Source organism: Macaca nemestrina, chromosome 18, assembly GCF_043159975.1.
Source record: "Macaca nemestrina isolate mMacNem1 chromosome 18, mMacNem.hap1, whole genome shotgun sequence".
Classification (NCBI taxonomy): domain Eukaryota; kingdom Metazoa; phylum Chordata; class Mammalia; order Primates; family Cercopithecidae; genus Macaca; species Macaca nemestrina.
The window spans coordinates 2,402,536-2,416,498 of NC_092142.1; the positions used below are offsets into that span (position 1 = coordinate 2,402,536).

Sequence of the window (13,963 nt, forward strand, 5' to 3'; positions counted from 1 at the left end):
CATTCTCCTGCCTCAGCCTCCCGAGTAGCTGGGACTACAGGCGCCCACCACCTCGCCCGGCTAGTTTTTTGTATTTTTAGTAGAGACGGGGTTTCACCATATTAGCCAGGATGCTCTCGATCTCCTGACCTCGTGATCCGCCCGTCTCGGCCTCCCAAAGTGTTGGGATTACAGGCTTGAGCCACCGCGCCCGGCCGGCTTTGCCACTTTCTAGCTCAGTCATCCTGGGTAAGTCTCTCAACCTGTCTATGCCTCAGGTTCTCCTGTAAAAGGGTCACTGTGGTTCCTATGGTGTGGGAGGGTGACGATTACTGTGGTAAGGCGTGTGGAGCTTGCAGCAGTGCTTGTCACAGCAACTGCCACTTAAATGTTGCCTCATATTCCTCTAGTTCTTGCTCCTTCTTTAAGAAGTCATTTTTTAGCCAGGGGCGGTGGCTCATGCCTGTAATCCCAACACTCTGGGAGGCTGAGGCAGGCAGATCACCTGAGGTCAGGAGGTCAAGACCAGTCTGACCAACATGGAGAAACCCCGTCTCTACTAAAAGTACAAAAAATTCTACTGAAAGTACAAAAAATTAGCCAGGCATGGTGGTGCATGCCTGTAATCCCAGCTACTCGGGAGGCTAAAACAGGAGAATCCCTTGAACCTAGGAGGCAGAGGTTGTGGTGAGCCAAGATCGCGCCATTCCACTCCAGCCTGGGCAACAAGGGTGAAACTCCATCTCAAAAAAAAAAAAAAAAAAAAAGTCATTTTTTGCCAAACACAGTGGCTCATTCCTGTAACCTAGCACTTTGGGAGGCCGAGGCAGGAGGATTGCTTGAGCCCAGGAGGTCAAGGCCAGCCTCGGCCACATAGCAAGACCCCTTCTCTACAAAAAATATTAGCTGGGCATGGTGGTGCACACCTGTAGTTCCAGCTCCTCAGGAGGCTGAGGTGGGAGGATCACCTGAGTCTCAGGAGGTCAAGACTGCAGTGAGCTGAGATCACACCACTGCACTCCAGCCTGAGAGCCAGACCCAGAAAGAGAAGTTCTTTCCAATAACCCTTAAGGAAACGGCCCATTTCCCAGACTGCTCTATTTTCCTGTGGGACTGGTCTTGCTTAGGAACCTGTGATCCCCTGCAAAGTGGGCATCAGTTGTGAGGCACCTCTGGTGCAGGGGGAATGCAGGTGGCCTCCACCAGCCTCTCATGTCCTCGCCGGCTCCAGCATGGCCATCACTCAGAAGACACACTGGAGCTCCGTCCAAGTCCTCAGCTTCACAGGGGGCAATGCCAATGCTGCCACATGGCTCCCACCCAGCCCCTCTGGAGGCCACTCACTGGCCCTTCATCACATGGTAGCCCCTTTCTGCTTAGAGAAATATCCCCACTTCTCTGATCTAAGAATATATTCTTGGGCTTACTTGAATGTGGCTGTGTTTAGAGCTTTTTTCCTACTTATATGTGCTGGAAGCAGAAAGAAGTGGTTACCGTATATGTCTGGTCTCCCTCCAAAAACCCTAGATCCAGATAATAATGCTCATATTATTTTGCTGCAGTATTTCAGATGTTCCCTCCACCCTGTTTTTAAATTTGGGTTCAGGGTGTACTCAGAAGACAGACAAGCTCAGAACACCAGCTATGTGTGGTATTGCAAAATAAATTTATTTGAAGATAAACTGTCTTATAAAAGGTCAGAGGCAATTTAAGATCCCAGATTCAGCTTTAGCTTGTCTCATAAAAAGATTCAACTTCAAGTAGCACAATTTCTTGTCTGCTTTTAATCCTGAATATTCTTGAAGCACGAAACAGCCAACTGTTTACACAACACACACCTGTGACATCTGACTCTGGCACCTGTGGAGCCGCAGCTTTCAGCTCTGAGGCCGCAGGGGCGGCAGCCCTCAGCTTCGGGAGGGCCCAGATCAGGCCACTGTGACCTCTGGCTTTGCCAGCAACAACAGGTCCCAGCATCCCAGCCCTTCCCTCCCCTGGAGCCTCCCAAAAGCACAAGAATGCAAACCGAGACTGGCCCACCACTGAGGCAGGGGTGGACTCCCACCTGAGTGTGCCAACAGGGCGGGTGGACCATCCTGGTGTCTTCCTGGTGGGCCTGGCCAACCAAGAGGCCAGGTGGCCTCACTGGGCCTTACCTGGCTGCCCGGCAGCCCGGAGAGGAAGGAAGGAGGAAGGGCGCTCATGGTGCGATGGCTCTGGCCATGCTGGCGGGAGCTACGTGATGATCCTGGCGATGGCTTGCAGGGAGGGGAAGTCGTCGTCCCGGGCAGCATGCAGCGCCTGGTGGCTGCTGGCGTCGCCGTGTGCGAGCACCTGCTGGCAAGTGGGGCACACACGGCAGTCCAGGCCCGCCTGCTGGGTGGTGACCTGCCACGCGCTCTTCTTATTCTTCTTGGACTTGGTGCCGAGAGGCTTCTCGCGGTTGCAGAAGTCCGTGTGTGCAGACAGGAGCTCCTGCTGCTTGGCTGTGTCGGGCAGTAGGACCAGCAGCTCGTTAAAGACCTTCTGGAAATTCTCCCCCAGCAGGTCCCGGCAACTCTTGTAATACTGGGCTGCGGAGATCAGGCCCTGCCGCCGGAAAGTCAGACTCAGTCATACCCTCCGGCCTGGGCCCTGGATGAAGACGGGTTGGCCACCCCGCCCCGGGCCCGCCTGACCTGTCTGAACTCCCCTGAGTGGCTCTTGAACTCGCTGAAGCGGGCCTCGTTGCTCTGCAGGAAGTCCCTGATGGACTGGATGAGCTGCAGGTTCCTCTCCCGGAAGTTCTCGGGGACTAGGTAGGCCTGCAGAGCCGGCGGCGGCCTGGGTCTAGGAGTCAGAAGGTTAAGAGAAGGTGGAGGCTTCAGCCTTTAGAATGGCCCAAGGGAAAGGTACCCTTCCTCCAGCCCCCGGTGGACGCCAGGCAGCCCACCCACACTTACGGTTTTGTGGTGGTGGTGGTGGGGCTGGGAACGCAGGCCGGGTGGGGGCTAGGCAGAAGGCCAGAGAAGCCTGGGGGCGGCTTGCTGACGGGGGGCACCAGGCCCGGCGGGGGTGGGGGAGGTGTGCCCTTCAGGAGCACCACAGCGCTGAAGCCTGAGGGGTGGCAGGACAAGACCCAGATGGGACCCTCGCTGACCGCGGGCTGCCTGGCCTCCAGGGCCAGCTTCTGTCCACAGCCACCCCTTCCCCGCAGAGCAGGCGCAGGGCCAGCACCCACACCATGCTTCCGGTGTGGCAGGTCCAGCCTACATAAGCTCATGCACCCTCAGTCCCGGGAGGCACCATGAGGGCCGGTCTCAAGAGAGACAAGGGACACAGGGCAGTTAAGGGGAGGCTGGAGGTCATGTGGGTGGCCAACAGCAGCGCACAGGGGTCCCCACCACTCAGCTGTAGACTGTGCCTGTGGCTCCAGCCTGACCCCGGCCCCTCCCAACACCCAGGGAGCAGGCCTGAGCCTGCACACGTACCTGGGGGCGGTGGCATCCGGGGTGGACAGGGGCCGCCAAGCGCTGGGAAGTCCTCCTGTGGCGTGGGGCAGGGGAAGGACCCCAGGGGCCTTGGGAGCCCTGGGGGTTCCTTGGGGGCACTCCGAGCTGGGGCCGGGCCCTCTGTGTGTCCATTAACGACGACAGCAACTGGTCCCTCGGCTCTGCTGGCCGGAGCTTCCAGGGCCTGCACAGGCCCAGGGGGACAGCTAGCGGGCAGGGGCTGTGGCAGTGTGGTGCCAGGCTTCTCTGAGCCCACTTTCTTCTTCTTGCCAACTTTAGAGGGCTGGATGGAGACTGGCCCCAGTGGGGAGGAGATGGAGCCCGTGGGGCGTGTGCTTAGAAGCTCCTGAGCGGCCGGACTGCCACCCTCCTCCTCCTGTGTGAGGGGCGGGCCGCCCTTCCTGCCGCCCCTGCTCCCCTTCCCAGCCTTTCTGGTGGGCTGGCCGCTTCCGGTAGCCTGCGCTGAGGGTGGGGGCTGTGCTACCTTCTTGCCGCTGCTGCTGCTGTTCCAGGCAGAGACGAGGCTGGTGGGGGTGGTGCCAGGCTTGGGCACCGAGGACACCAGGGCAGGGAAATCCTCCTCCTGGAAGGCACTCCTGCCCCTGGCAGGGATGGCGTACGGCAGCGCCAACCCCACAGGGCCCGGGCCTGCTGCAGTGGAGCAGCAGGAGGAAGTGGAGGCAGAGAGGCTGGGGAAGTCTTCGTCCTTGAGCTTAGGGCTGGGTGGTGGGAGGGTGCTGGGCGCAGGGAAGCAGAACTGGTCAACAGCCATCAGGCCCCGTGGCTCCACACCTGCCCTCCCGGCACCCACCTGTGGCCGCCCGCACCCGCCCACCCTGCACCATTCACCCCTGGGCACCCACACCCTCACCCTCACACACCATGGGGTGGCTGGGCCCGTCACCGGGAAGGCCTCTTGGCTTACAGGACCATTTGTCGAGGTTTCCTTAGGGCCTGTGAGGAACACAAGGCCCCCAGGTCAGGTCAGGGTGTGGGGACAGAGTGAAGGGTGCTCTTCACCTCCCAGGTGAAGGCCCGCAGCGTCCCAGGCACCATGCCCGTCAAGAGCTGGCCACTAGGCCGGGCGCGGTGGCTCACGCCTGTAATCCCAGCACTTTGGGAGGCTGAGATAGGCGGATCACCTGAGGTCAGAAATTTGAGACCAGCCTGGCCAACACGATGAAACCCCATCTCTACTAAAAATAGAAAAATTAGCCAGGTGTGGGGGCACGGGCCTGTAGTCCCAGCTACTCAGGAGACTGAGGCAGGAGAATCGCTTGAACCCAGGAGGCAGAGGTTGCAGTGAGCCGGGATCATGCCACCGCACTCCAGCCTGGGGGACAGAGTGAGACTCTTGTCTCAAAACAAAACAAAACAAAAAAAAAACAAAAACAAAGCTGGCCACTGGCCTCCTGGCCTGGGCAGAGCTGCCACCAGGTAGGGCTAACTCACCTGGGCCTTCACCCTGAGTCCGGGGTGGGCGCCGGGGGCCACGGGGCTCCTCAGGACCCCGCACCGCTGCCTCCTCCTTCTTGGGCCGGCCGCCTTCCTCCCGGTCCTCACTTCTGCGTGCCTCCTCCTGCTGCTGTGCAGCCACAGAAGCCCGGACAGCAGCTGCTAATTCTCGGTCCTCTTCCTCCCTGGGACAAGGAGGCCCACCTTCAGGCTGAGCACAGCCCGAGACCAATGCCTCAGGCAGGCAGAGTCCTGGGCCCAGTGTGTGGGGCAATTATCTGGGGTCTGATGTTTCTGCCCTGCAGGGCCACCAGGCCAGTGTTTCCTCGTACAGCTGCGGTGGCCGCCCAATTGATACAGGCCCCTTTCACCCACCCCAACCCGGGGATCTGTGGCTGTGGCTAGAACTGGAAGAGGAAGAAACTTCTGCTCACCAAAGACACTGAACAGACCCTGCTGCCACTCAGAACCCCAGAAACTCTGGCCACAATGCCTGACCCCACCCCTACTCCCAGCTTGGCCACTGGCCACGGTCACCACAGGAGAATGTCAGCAGCACGGAAGGCCCCCCACCTTTTGTACCTCCAGCTTCCTCGGCGGCTCTGCTGGGCTCCGCGAGTGCCGGCCCGGGCCACTCGGCCCTGGCGGCTGTACCTGTCCACCTCCTCGTAGTCTTCGCCACCGACGACCCCTGCGGCCAGCAGACAGCCTGTCACTTTCCGGGACCCCAGGATGACAATAGGAGGGACAGGCCTGCTGTCAAGGCCACACCCGGCCAATGCTCAGGCCTGGACAGCAATAAGCCTTCCTACCCACAGTGCACATGAGCCCAGGATGGCACAGGAGCCTTGCAGGATCCACGCCAGCCACGGGCCTCTACGACCTGGGTGCCAAGCCACAGGAGCAGTAGGAAGGGAGAGGAGGGTCCCCAAGCCCCAGGTGGGATCTGCACACAGCAGATGTTCAGTAAAAGCCTCCTGGTCCAAGGAAGGGCCCCGGGCGCCCAGGGCAGCAGATCTGAGATCCTGAGGCAGCAAGTGCTCCTGGCACACGAGGGGTGCTCAGGCACTGCAGCCCGGCCAGAGGCCACCTCCTGCACCCACAGCTCGTCTGAGGCTCCAGAGCAGGGCACGGTCACGGGGCCCCGCCCGGGGGGCGTCCAGGCCAGGCGCCTGCTCACCCTCGTTCCGGCGCGAGTGTCGTGGCGCGTAGCTGAACTGCAGGTCGATCTGGCGGTTCTGGCGCGCCTCGGCTCGGCTGCGGCTGTGGCAGGCCGTCCTGTGGGCCTTGAGGTCGATCTCGGTGCGGAAGGCGTGGGTGAACTGCTCTGTGCTGCAGCGGCCCTCCTCACACAGGAAGTGCTTCTCCCGGAAGTGCTCGCGCAGGTAGGCATAGTCGCTGGCAGAAGATGGGGTGTCGGTAGGAGGGCTGCAGCCCGGCTAGCCCCACGCCCTGGGGGAGGGAGGGTCATCTGTCTGTCTGCCGCCCGGCCCACCTGTAGTAGTCCTGGGCCCCGTCCGAGTCGCAGAAGTGGCAGAAGTAGTGGTCGCGGCGCAGGTGCTTAAGCAGCTCGTCATTGTCCAGGTAGCGCTCGTCGCAGAACTTGCAGAGCGGGTGCCCGCGGTGCGACGTGTCATCGGGGTCCCCCTGCATGCGATGCCGGGCCAGGTCCTTGCGCGAGTACCACTTGCGTTCGTATGTGAAGATCTGCAAGGCACAGGGGGCTGGGCACAGGCTGGGGGACCCCAGGCCTCCTGCCTCTTCCCACAGGCCAGCGGCGGAGCAGCAAGGGGCAGGAGAGGGCCCCGCCAGCCACCGGAAGCCTCCCTGCCACGTACAGCCTGACCCTCGGGGACCATCCAGGGCCAGAAGCAGCAAGTGGACAAGCCCCTCCCAGCCGTGTGACCGCATCCCCAGCACCACCCACCGCCTAGGCTCTCTCCGGGGTCTCTGGGGGCACACCTGCAGGTGCTGGAGGCACAGCCGGCAGCAGAAGAGCTCATGCTGCCTCCGCATGTGCTGCTCCAGGTCCCCGAAGAGGCTGAAAGGCGGCAGCTCGGGGCACCGCGGGCACTCGTGCTGCAGCAGCTGCCTAGGAAGACACCGAGAGCCGCCCCCGGCCCCAGAACATTCAGTGTCACCGCCGGGAGTGGGGCCACTCACCAGGCCCCAGGCCCGTGACCCAGGCCAGATGCAAGGCCACGGGTTGGGTGAAGCCTGCACACGGCCTGGGTCAGAAGCCTGGCTCTAGCCCTGAGCCCAGGAGCTGCCCCTCCCCTGAGAGACCAGCCCTGGGACAGCTGTGCCCTTCACTGAATTTTCAGGCCACAGGCCTGGCTCACACAAGCTCGCGTGCCCCTCAAGGAGCCCCTGAGGCAGGTGCTGCACCAGCTGGGCATGCCTTTCCCCAGCGCACCCACCAGCTCTACCCCCAGGAGGGCCTGGTAAGCATCCCCAGTCACAGGATGGGAAGCCAGGCACCTGGCCCCAGCATTGGTGCACCATGTGGCCCCCGAAGTGCCTCCGGTTGTGAGGAGAGTGGGACGTGAAGGGCCACAGTCACAGGGAAGCCAGGACCCAGGAAGGCGCTCTGCTTACCTGTACAATGCGTACACCTTTCCATCTGCAAAGTAGATATCGTATTTCTTCTCATGCTGCAGCTGGTGGATGGGGATGGTGGCAAAGGCAGGAAGCTTCTTCCCAAAGACCACCTAGAGCCAAAAACCAGAGGGATAGTGAACAGAACTGGGATGGGACCCCCACCTGGAATGCAACAGAGCCTCAGAGGCAAGGGAGCCCTCACGGCCCCGCTGAGTAGGAGTGAGGCATAAATGGTTCTCCTAGGAGGCCCCGGTAGGCAGCGGCCCCTGGCACCCTGACCTAGGCCTCCCCTCCTTACCCCAACCCGCTTGCCTAGGGCCGGGGACAGAGGACAGAGACGCAACACCCGGCCTCTCCACCAGGGGGCGGCCAGGCCAGTCCCAAAGCGGCGACGCCCCACCAGCCAGGGCCCTCACCCAGCAACTCCACCCTGCTAGGAACTGAGCAGCTGTCGCTCTCGCTGCAGCGCTTTCAGGGACAGAGAAGAAACATGTTCCAAGCAGCTGCTAAGGGAATACCAATGGCGGCCAGCTGGGGATACATCAGGTGACAAGGCCCTGTCCGGCGTCCCCACCCCGACGTTTCCATGGTGCCGCCACGGCCCAAGGCTCAAGCCAGCCACCTCAGCTCCAAGCAGAGTCAGCAGGCGCTGCAGAGCCTCTGCGTGGCCCCCTTCCCAGGGGTCTCTGGCACCTGTAAAGCTGGCTGCCAAAGGACCTGCCCTCTGCCCTGTGCCTCCACAGACGACCCTGGCATCCCCGCTCAGGTCAGCACCCCTGCTCTGCACGAAGCTCTACTGGCTAGGACCCTTGCTGCCCCCACGCCTGCGGAGATTGGTGCCACCCACCCCTTGAGTTGGTCAAGCCCCCTTCTGGCTCCATCGCCGTCCCAAGCCTGCCACTGGTCACTTGCCTCGGCTCAAGCCCTCAGAGCAGCTCAAGGCCTCATGGGCACATCCACAGCAGGAGGACGTCCTCACCTTGGCAAGAGTCACGCCAAAGTCATGTTATGTTTAGCCTTAGCCAAAGAAGATGTCAGACAGGAACGGCCGTGAAGTTGGGAAACCTGAGGCTTGGCAGGAGAGCCAGTCCCACACGTACTCGGGCGGTCCTGGGGTGGTCTGTGTCCCCCAGAGCAGGTGATTAAACCTGGCTCCCCAGGAGGGTCAGGATCACCAGGAGAGCTCAGCCTGCACTTCCGCCAGGACAGGCCGCTGCACTGCGCCCCACTGACAGGAGCTGGCTCCACGAGGGAGGGGTGGGCAGCGCAGGCTGCACGAGCAGCAGCCCACACCTTTCCTCCCCTCGTCACGTCAGGCAAGGCTGGGCAGGATGAACTTGGCCCCCTCTGCATCCCCGTCACCCGCTGGACTCAGATGGGCACTTCATCACAGCTGCCTCCCACGATGACTTCAGATGGGAGACGCGGCCCCACCCAGAGCCCCATTACAAAGGCTGCCAGTCACTGCGGGCCATGCCACCCCGACCTGTCCCCTGGCTCTCCTCCTCCTGAGGAGCCCCTCTGCACACCCCAAACACAGGGAAAGGCCCTGGGCCTTGTGTGACCTCTTTCCACAGCAGTTGCCCTCAGGGCAGCTGGCACCCAGCCCTGCCTTCCAGCCTGACCCTCACGGGCACACTCTGTGGAGCCACTCAGAGTGCTGCTGGGACCAAGAGCGCGAGCCTCCTCAGGCAGCTGAGGACCGGGATTCCCGGAACCACACAGGACTACGCCCCCACCACAGCTCCCGAAGCAGCAGCGGCAGGCAGGCGAGGAAGCCAGTGTCTGCCTGTGAGGCGGCCAGGTGAGCAGCCTGTGAGGGAAGCCCGTGAGGCTGCCAAAAAGCATTCAAGTCCATCAGACTCGGAGAAACGACTTCCTTCCTCCGAGGAAACCCATGCCAGGGGCGTCCCCAGCCCCACCTCCCCACTTTGGCACCCCTCCTTTCAGCCGCGCGCTCTCATCAACCCTGGGTGGTGACTCCTCAGGCTGCAGGCACAGGGGCATCCGAGGCACCCTAACATGCAGCCGGCCTCCACTCGGGCGTCCCGAGTGCCACTAAGTGCGGGCACAGGGCCAGGCCCCGCTGAGGAGCACATAGACTCCTCTGTCCTTGCCGCCTGGAGGCACCCACGCCCCATGCGATGCTAGTACATCCTAAGTCGTGAGGAACCTATGTGGGATGGCACTGGTGGGGCGGGCGGACTCGGTCAAGGCAGCCTTTCCGAGGCCAGGGAGCAGCTCGGGGCGGAGGAGCTGCAGGGAGCTGGGTAGAGGCAGGGCCGGACGGGTCCCGGGTGCACTGACAGCACCCAGATGAAGGATCCAGGGTGGGCTGGAACAGGAGGGCCACATGCCCCATGTGGGGTCTAGACGGGTGTCCATCTGCCCAGCAGCTGGGGCAGGTGCTCCGAGCACCAGAGGCAGCAAGACCCAGGGTATTCGTCCCTCCTGAACAGCTAGCTGGCAGGGGTAACCCAGGCGGGGCACCTGAGCGGAGCAACGAGACAAGAGAAAGGATGCACTGGGTGGGCTCATGAAGAGGAAGAGGCTTGGGAAAGAACAATGTCTGCGAGCAAGGTGGGCCCAAGGCCGCGTTTACTAGAGCAGGAGGGCATGCAGGTTTGGGGCCACAGGGCCGGAGCAGGGAAATACCACCTGCTGGTGGGGGCCTGAGGCTGCCCATCCTCAGACAGGCAGGGAGACCAGGCCTGGCCGCCCAGACCTCAGGAGCGGGCAATGGGACAGCAGCGCAGCCTGGCACAGCCAGCATCACCCTCCCTGAGGATGAGGAGGGGGCTGGATGAGGCTGCGCCCCACAGCATAGTGGACAGGCTGGAGTCAGGCACGGTTAACCGAGGAGCCAACTAGCCTGGTGGTACTCCAGCACGGCCAGGCTGGGAGTAGGGGATGTAGGGGACACGGAGGCCAGGGGAAGATGGCTGTGGATAGGGGACTTGGGGGCCTGGGGGAGATGCCTGGGGTGGGACTTGGGGGCCGTTGGGAGATGGCTGTGGTGGGATGTGGGGGGCTGCGGTGGGATGTGGGGGGCCGGGGGGAGATGGCTGGGGCTACAGAGGGAGACAAGACATCTAGGTCACCCCGACAGGAGAGGATCACGTGTCTGAAGACAGAAGTACAGCACCCACGGGGAGAGGCTTGGGGATGGGCTATGCAGCAAATGATCGGGGAAAGGGCGCTCTACGTGAGCCCTGGAGACGGCCAGGCCAGGCCCCAAGGAGAGTGAGAGGTAGAGGGGGGACCTGCCTAGGAACAGGAGGCCCCCAGGACCCCCTACAGGGACAGGTGTCTGCCTGGGGCCTTGCAGCTCCACACTCCCCAGCATGCCACGGGCACACAAAAGGGCAGCGGTGAGGGCCTGCCCACACGTGCGGAGGGGGACCCTGTGGATGGCTCCCAGCGCCATCTAGAGAGCCTAGACCTCCACGGAGCCCGGATGGGGACAGCAGCAGGGAGCATCTTACAGACAGGGCCAGGGTCACGGAGGACGGGATGGGGGGAACGATAGGAATAGGAAAGCATGACCCGAGCCAGCAGGCCACCCTCCTGACCTGGGACCTTGGGTAACTGTGGGCTGGCCGTCTGTGCCCCCTCCCATTGCCTGCCTGTGAGGTGAGGGTGGGCTGCCCTGGGGGGCCCACAGCCTCATCAGGACTCCCGCAGTAACACCAGGGACCAGAGCAAGCTGGCGAGCAAGACGCAAACAGCAGGAATCAGCCCTTGAGAAAGACACGGCCAGAAAAGAGGCCCAGAACGTGGGGCTCCACCACCCCAGGGACTCTGTCAGCCAAGGCTGAGACCAGTGCCCCTGCCTCCCACCGAGGGGAGCCTGGCTCGGCTTCCACCCCAGCACCTGCCAGGGGTCGGGCCCATCTGGCTCCTCGCCTGAGCAGCAGCTGTAGCCTCCGCAGGGAAGGTCTGGGTCCAGGTGTGTGGAACTAACAAGCACATGGAGCCAGCCGATTCCATACAGCATCCTGGACCCTTTCCTCCCAATTTTTGCAAAGCCTTAGTCCCATAAGGGAGGCCAAGACAACGCCAGGGTTCAGGAGTTGAGGGCTGCAGAGGGAATTCCTGAGCACACATGGGACACAGAATATACTCAGGAGATGGTGCCGAACTCAGTAAGGGAAAAAGGAGGCTAGAGTGAGGCAGCAAGTTCAAGATGGGAAGAAAACAGGACGAATGCAAAGGAAGGGAGAGCAGCAAACACCAGACTTCCCAGGACCCCTCCTTCAGCCCAGTAAGGCGGGGCAGGCCCTAGAAGCAGCTGGCTGGGGGCACCCAGTGCCAAGCCGCACCCCGGCTGACAGCTCACGGCCAAAGCCCCTGGCCACAGAATTCCTGGAGGGTGTGGGGCTACAAGGAATGAGAGCAGGCAGAGGCTGCCGAAGTAAGCACACGCAGATGTTCACTCATGTCTTGCATCAGACCTGCAGCCTGGACCGGAACCTCACGTGCCAAGAACTCCTTAGCGTCTTCTTTCCAGAAGGAAGCTACAGGTGTGCCAGGAAGCCTGGCTGTTGGAGAGTGAGGTCATAGTACGAAGGACTGGCTGGCAAGGCAGGCTCTGGCAAAGCCAGGAAGCGCCCTGAGGAAGCCATGGGCCAAGGTTCTCCGTGACTGTTCCGGCACCCCAGATCTCCCCGGGGTCTGGGTCAGCCTCCTTCTGTCACATGACAGACTGACAGCATCTCCAAATGTCTTTTTCCAAAAAGGGCACAGGATAGATGCTCACAAATTGCTCAGAGAATTTCAGCGTCTCTTCAGCTCCTTTGATGTAAAGGTCTACTTATAAAAAACAAAGAAAAGGAAAAAAAGAAAGAACCTATCCTTCGGCCGGGCGCGGTGGCTCAAGCCTGTAATCCCAGCACTTTGGGAGGCCGAGACGGGCGGATCATGAGGTCAGGAGATCGAGACCATCCTGGCTAATACGGTGAAACCCCGTTTCTACTAAAAAAAAAAAATACAAAAAACTAGCCGGGCGAAGTGGCGGGTGCCTGTAGTCCCAGCTACTCGGGAGGCTGAGGCAGGAGAATGGCGTGAACCCGAGAGGAGGAGCTTGCAGTGAGCTGAGATCCGGCCACTGCACTCCAGCCTGGGTGACAGAGCGAGACTCCGTCTCAAAAAAAAAAAAAAAAAAAAGAAAGAACCTATCCTTCAATACTGTTCTGCATCACTTCTGAGAAGAGGAAAGTTAGATTCCTGACAGATGTCACCAGCTGAATGAAGTCTTCTCTGAACAAACCGGGGGAATTTCACAATGCTGGAAGCAAACAAATCTCTAAGCTCAGCAAACCAAGGGGCTCCAGCCAGGTGCCCACAGCAGCTGGCAGTGCAGTGAGGGTGGAGGAACGATGCATGGTACCCTCTGACCCCTCCAGGACTTCCAAGTCTGTACAGTCAAAAATGTCTCCCATTCACTGTGGAGATGAGCGCCAAAGGGGGCGGCGGCGAGGAGGACGAAAACTTCCTAACACTTTTCTACCTTCCCGCCAAGAACCGGGAGGGGGCCTTCCCCTCTGGTGGGCAGGTGTCCTTCCGAGGCTAGTGTCACCTCCACTCCACAGAGGAAAACGTCAGTCTCGGAAGGAGTTTGCTCAGGGTCACCCAATGGGGGCCCTGAAACACAGCTGGGCTGAGAATGCCCAGAGTTTGACGCCCTGCTTCCAGGACGGGTGGCCTCCGGAGGGTCCCCCTTGCCTTGTTTCCTCCATCCGAATGGAGGCCCCTGGGAAATCAACTCCCGAAGACGAGCAGATCACCGAGTTCTCCATCTCATCAGGCCCCTTCCTGAGGCCCGACAGGAACCCCCGGGACACGGGGTAAGCCCCCAGGCTGTCCCCACAGGGCTTGCCCACTCCTCCAACCCGCTCGGCAGCCTCCGGCCTCCCAGCCCCAACGCCCCGCCGTCATCCGCACGGCCGGGACCCCGCCCTGGGTGGCCCCACCAGGCCTCTCTCGGAAGCCGGCGCCGCCGGGCCCACGGCGGACCTCAGTAAGGCAAAGTCCCCTTCCCGCTGCCGGGAGCCCCGCCACCCCCCGGTCGCGCCCCCAGCGCCCCGCACCTGGCGCAGCTCCTCGCGGCACACGGCGCAGTAGCGCTGCTCGCACAGCACCCGCATCTTGGTGGAGCAGCGGTAGCACACCGGGTGGTCGCAGCGGCCTAGCGCCGTGGCCTCCAGGTCTCCGCAGCATAACACGCAGCTCCCGCCGCCCCGCTCAGGAGCCGCCACCGCAGCCGCCTCCAGGGCCGCGCGCCGCCCCTCGGCGACCCCCGCAGCCGCCATGGTCCGGGCTCCGGACCTCTCTCGGCCGGCGCGGCGCCGCGCGGCCTGGCTCCCGGCGGGCCCGCCCCTTCCGGGCCAACGTCACCGCCCCGCCCAGCAACGGGCCCGCCCGGCGGAAGTGTGCGT

At 62.0% G+C, this 13,963-nt stretch overlaps 1 protein-coding gene across 3 annotated transcripts; it reads right to left on the bottom strand.

The window, feature by feature from the left end:
* Window positions 1-1,624: 1,624 nt before the first annotated feature.
* On the bottom strand, window positions 1,625-13,910 carry LOC105485821 (zinc finger protein 598, E3 ubiquitin ligase). 3 transcript variants are annotated; one of them, XM_071083905.1, is made up of 13 exons: window positions 13,616-13,901; window positions 7,524-7,636; window positions 6,888-7,017; window positions 6,421-6,632; window positions 6,106-6,323; window positions 5,499-5,616; window positions 4,923-5,110; window positions 4,352-4,424; window positions 3,955-4,207; window positions 3,450-3,654; window positions 2,922-3,075; window positions 2,658-2,808; window positions 1,625-2,568 (listed from the first exon to the last, which is right to left on the bottom strand). In XM_071083905.1, the coding sequence occupies exons 1-13, from the start codon at window positions 13,835-13,837 to the stop codon at window positions 2,215-2,217; spliced, it is 2,391 nt and encodes a 796-aa protein (XP_070940006.1). In that variant the 5' UTR covers window positions 13,838-13,901; the 3' UTR covers window positions 1,625-2,214. The 3 variants fall into 3 exon arrangements, with proteins under 3 accessions (XP_070940006.1, XP_070940003.1, XP_070940005.1); XM_071083902.1 differs by having other exon boundaries at window positions 3,450-4,207; window positions 13,616-13,910; XM_071083904.1 differs by having other exon boundaries at window positions 3,450-4,207; window positions 5,508-5,616; window positions 13,616-13,902.
* Between the last annotated feature and the right edge of the window lie 53 nt (window positions 13,911-13,963).

Excerpts from the sequence above, each read along its gene's own strand:
- LOC105485821 (XM_071083902.1), bottom strand. The coding sequence starts at position 13,837 with ATGGCGGCTGCGGGGGTCGCCGAGGGGCGGCGCGCGGCCCTGGAGGCG. Across the intron at positions 6,324-6,420 it reads GGGGCCCAGGACTACTACAG|CGACTATGCCTACCTGCGCG; the intron begins GTGGGCCGGGCG and ends ATCTTCTGCCAG. Across the intron at positions 4,425-4,922 it reads GACTCAGGGTGAAGGCCCAG|GCCCTAAGGAAACCTCGACA; the intron begins GTGAGTTAGCCC and ends TGTTCCTCACAG.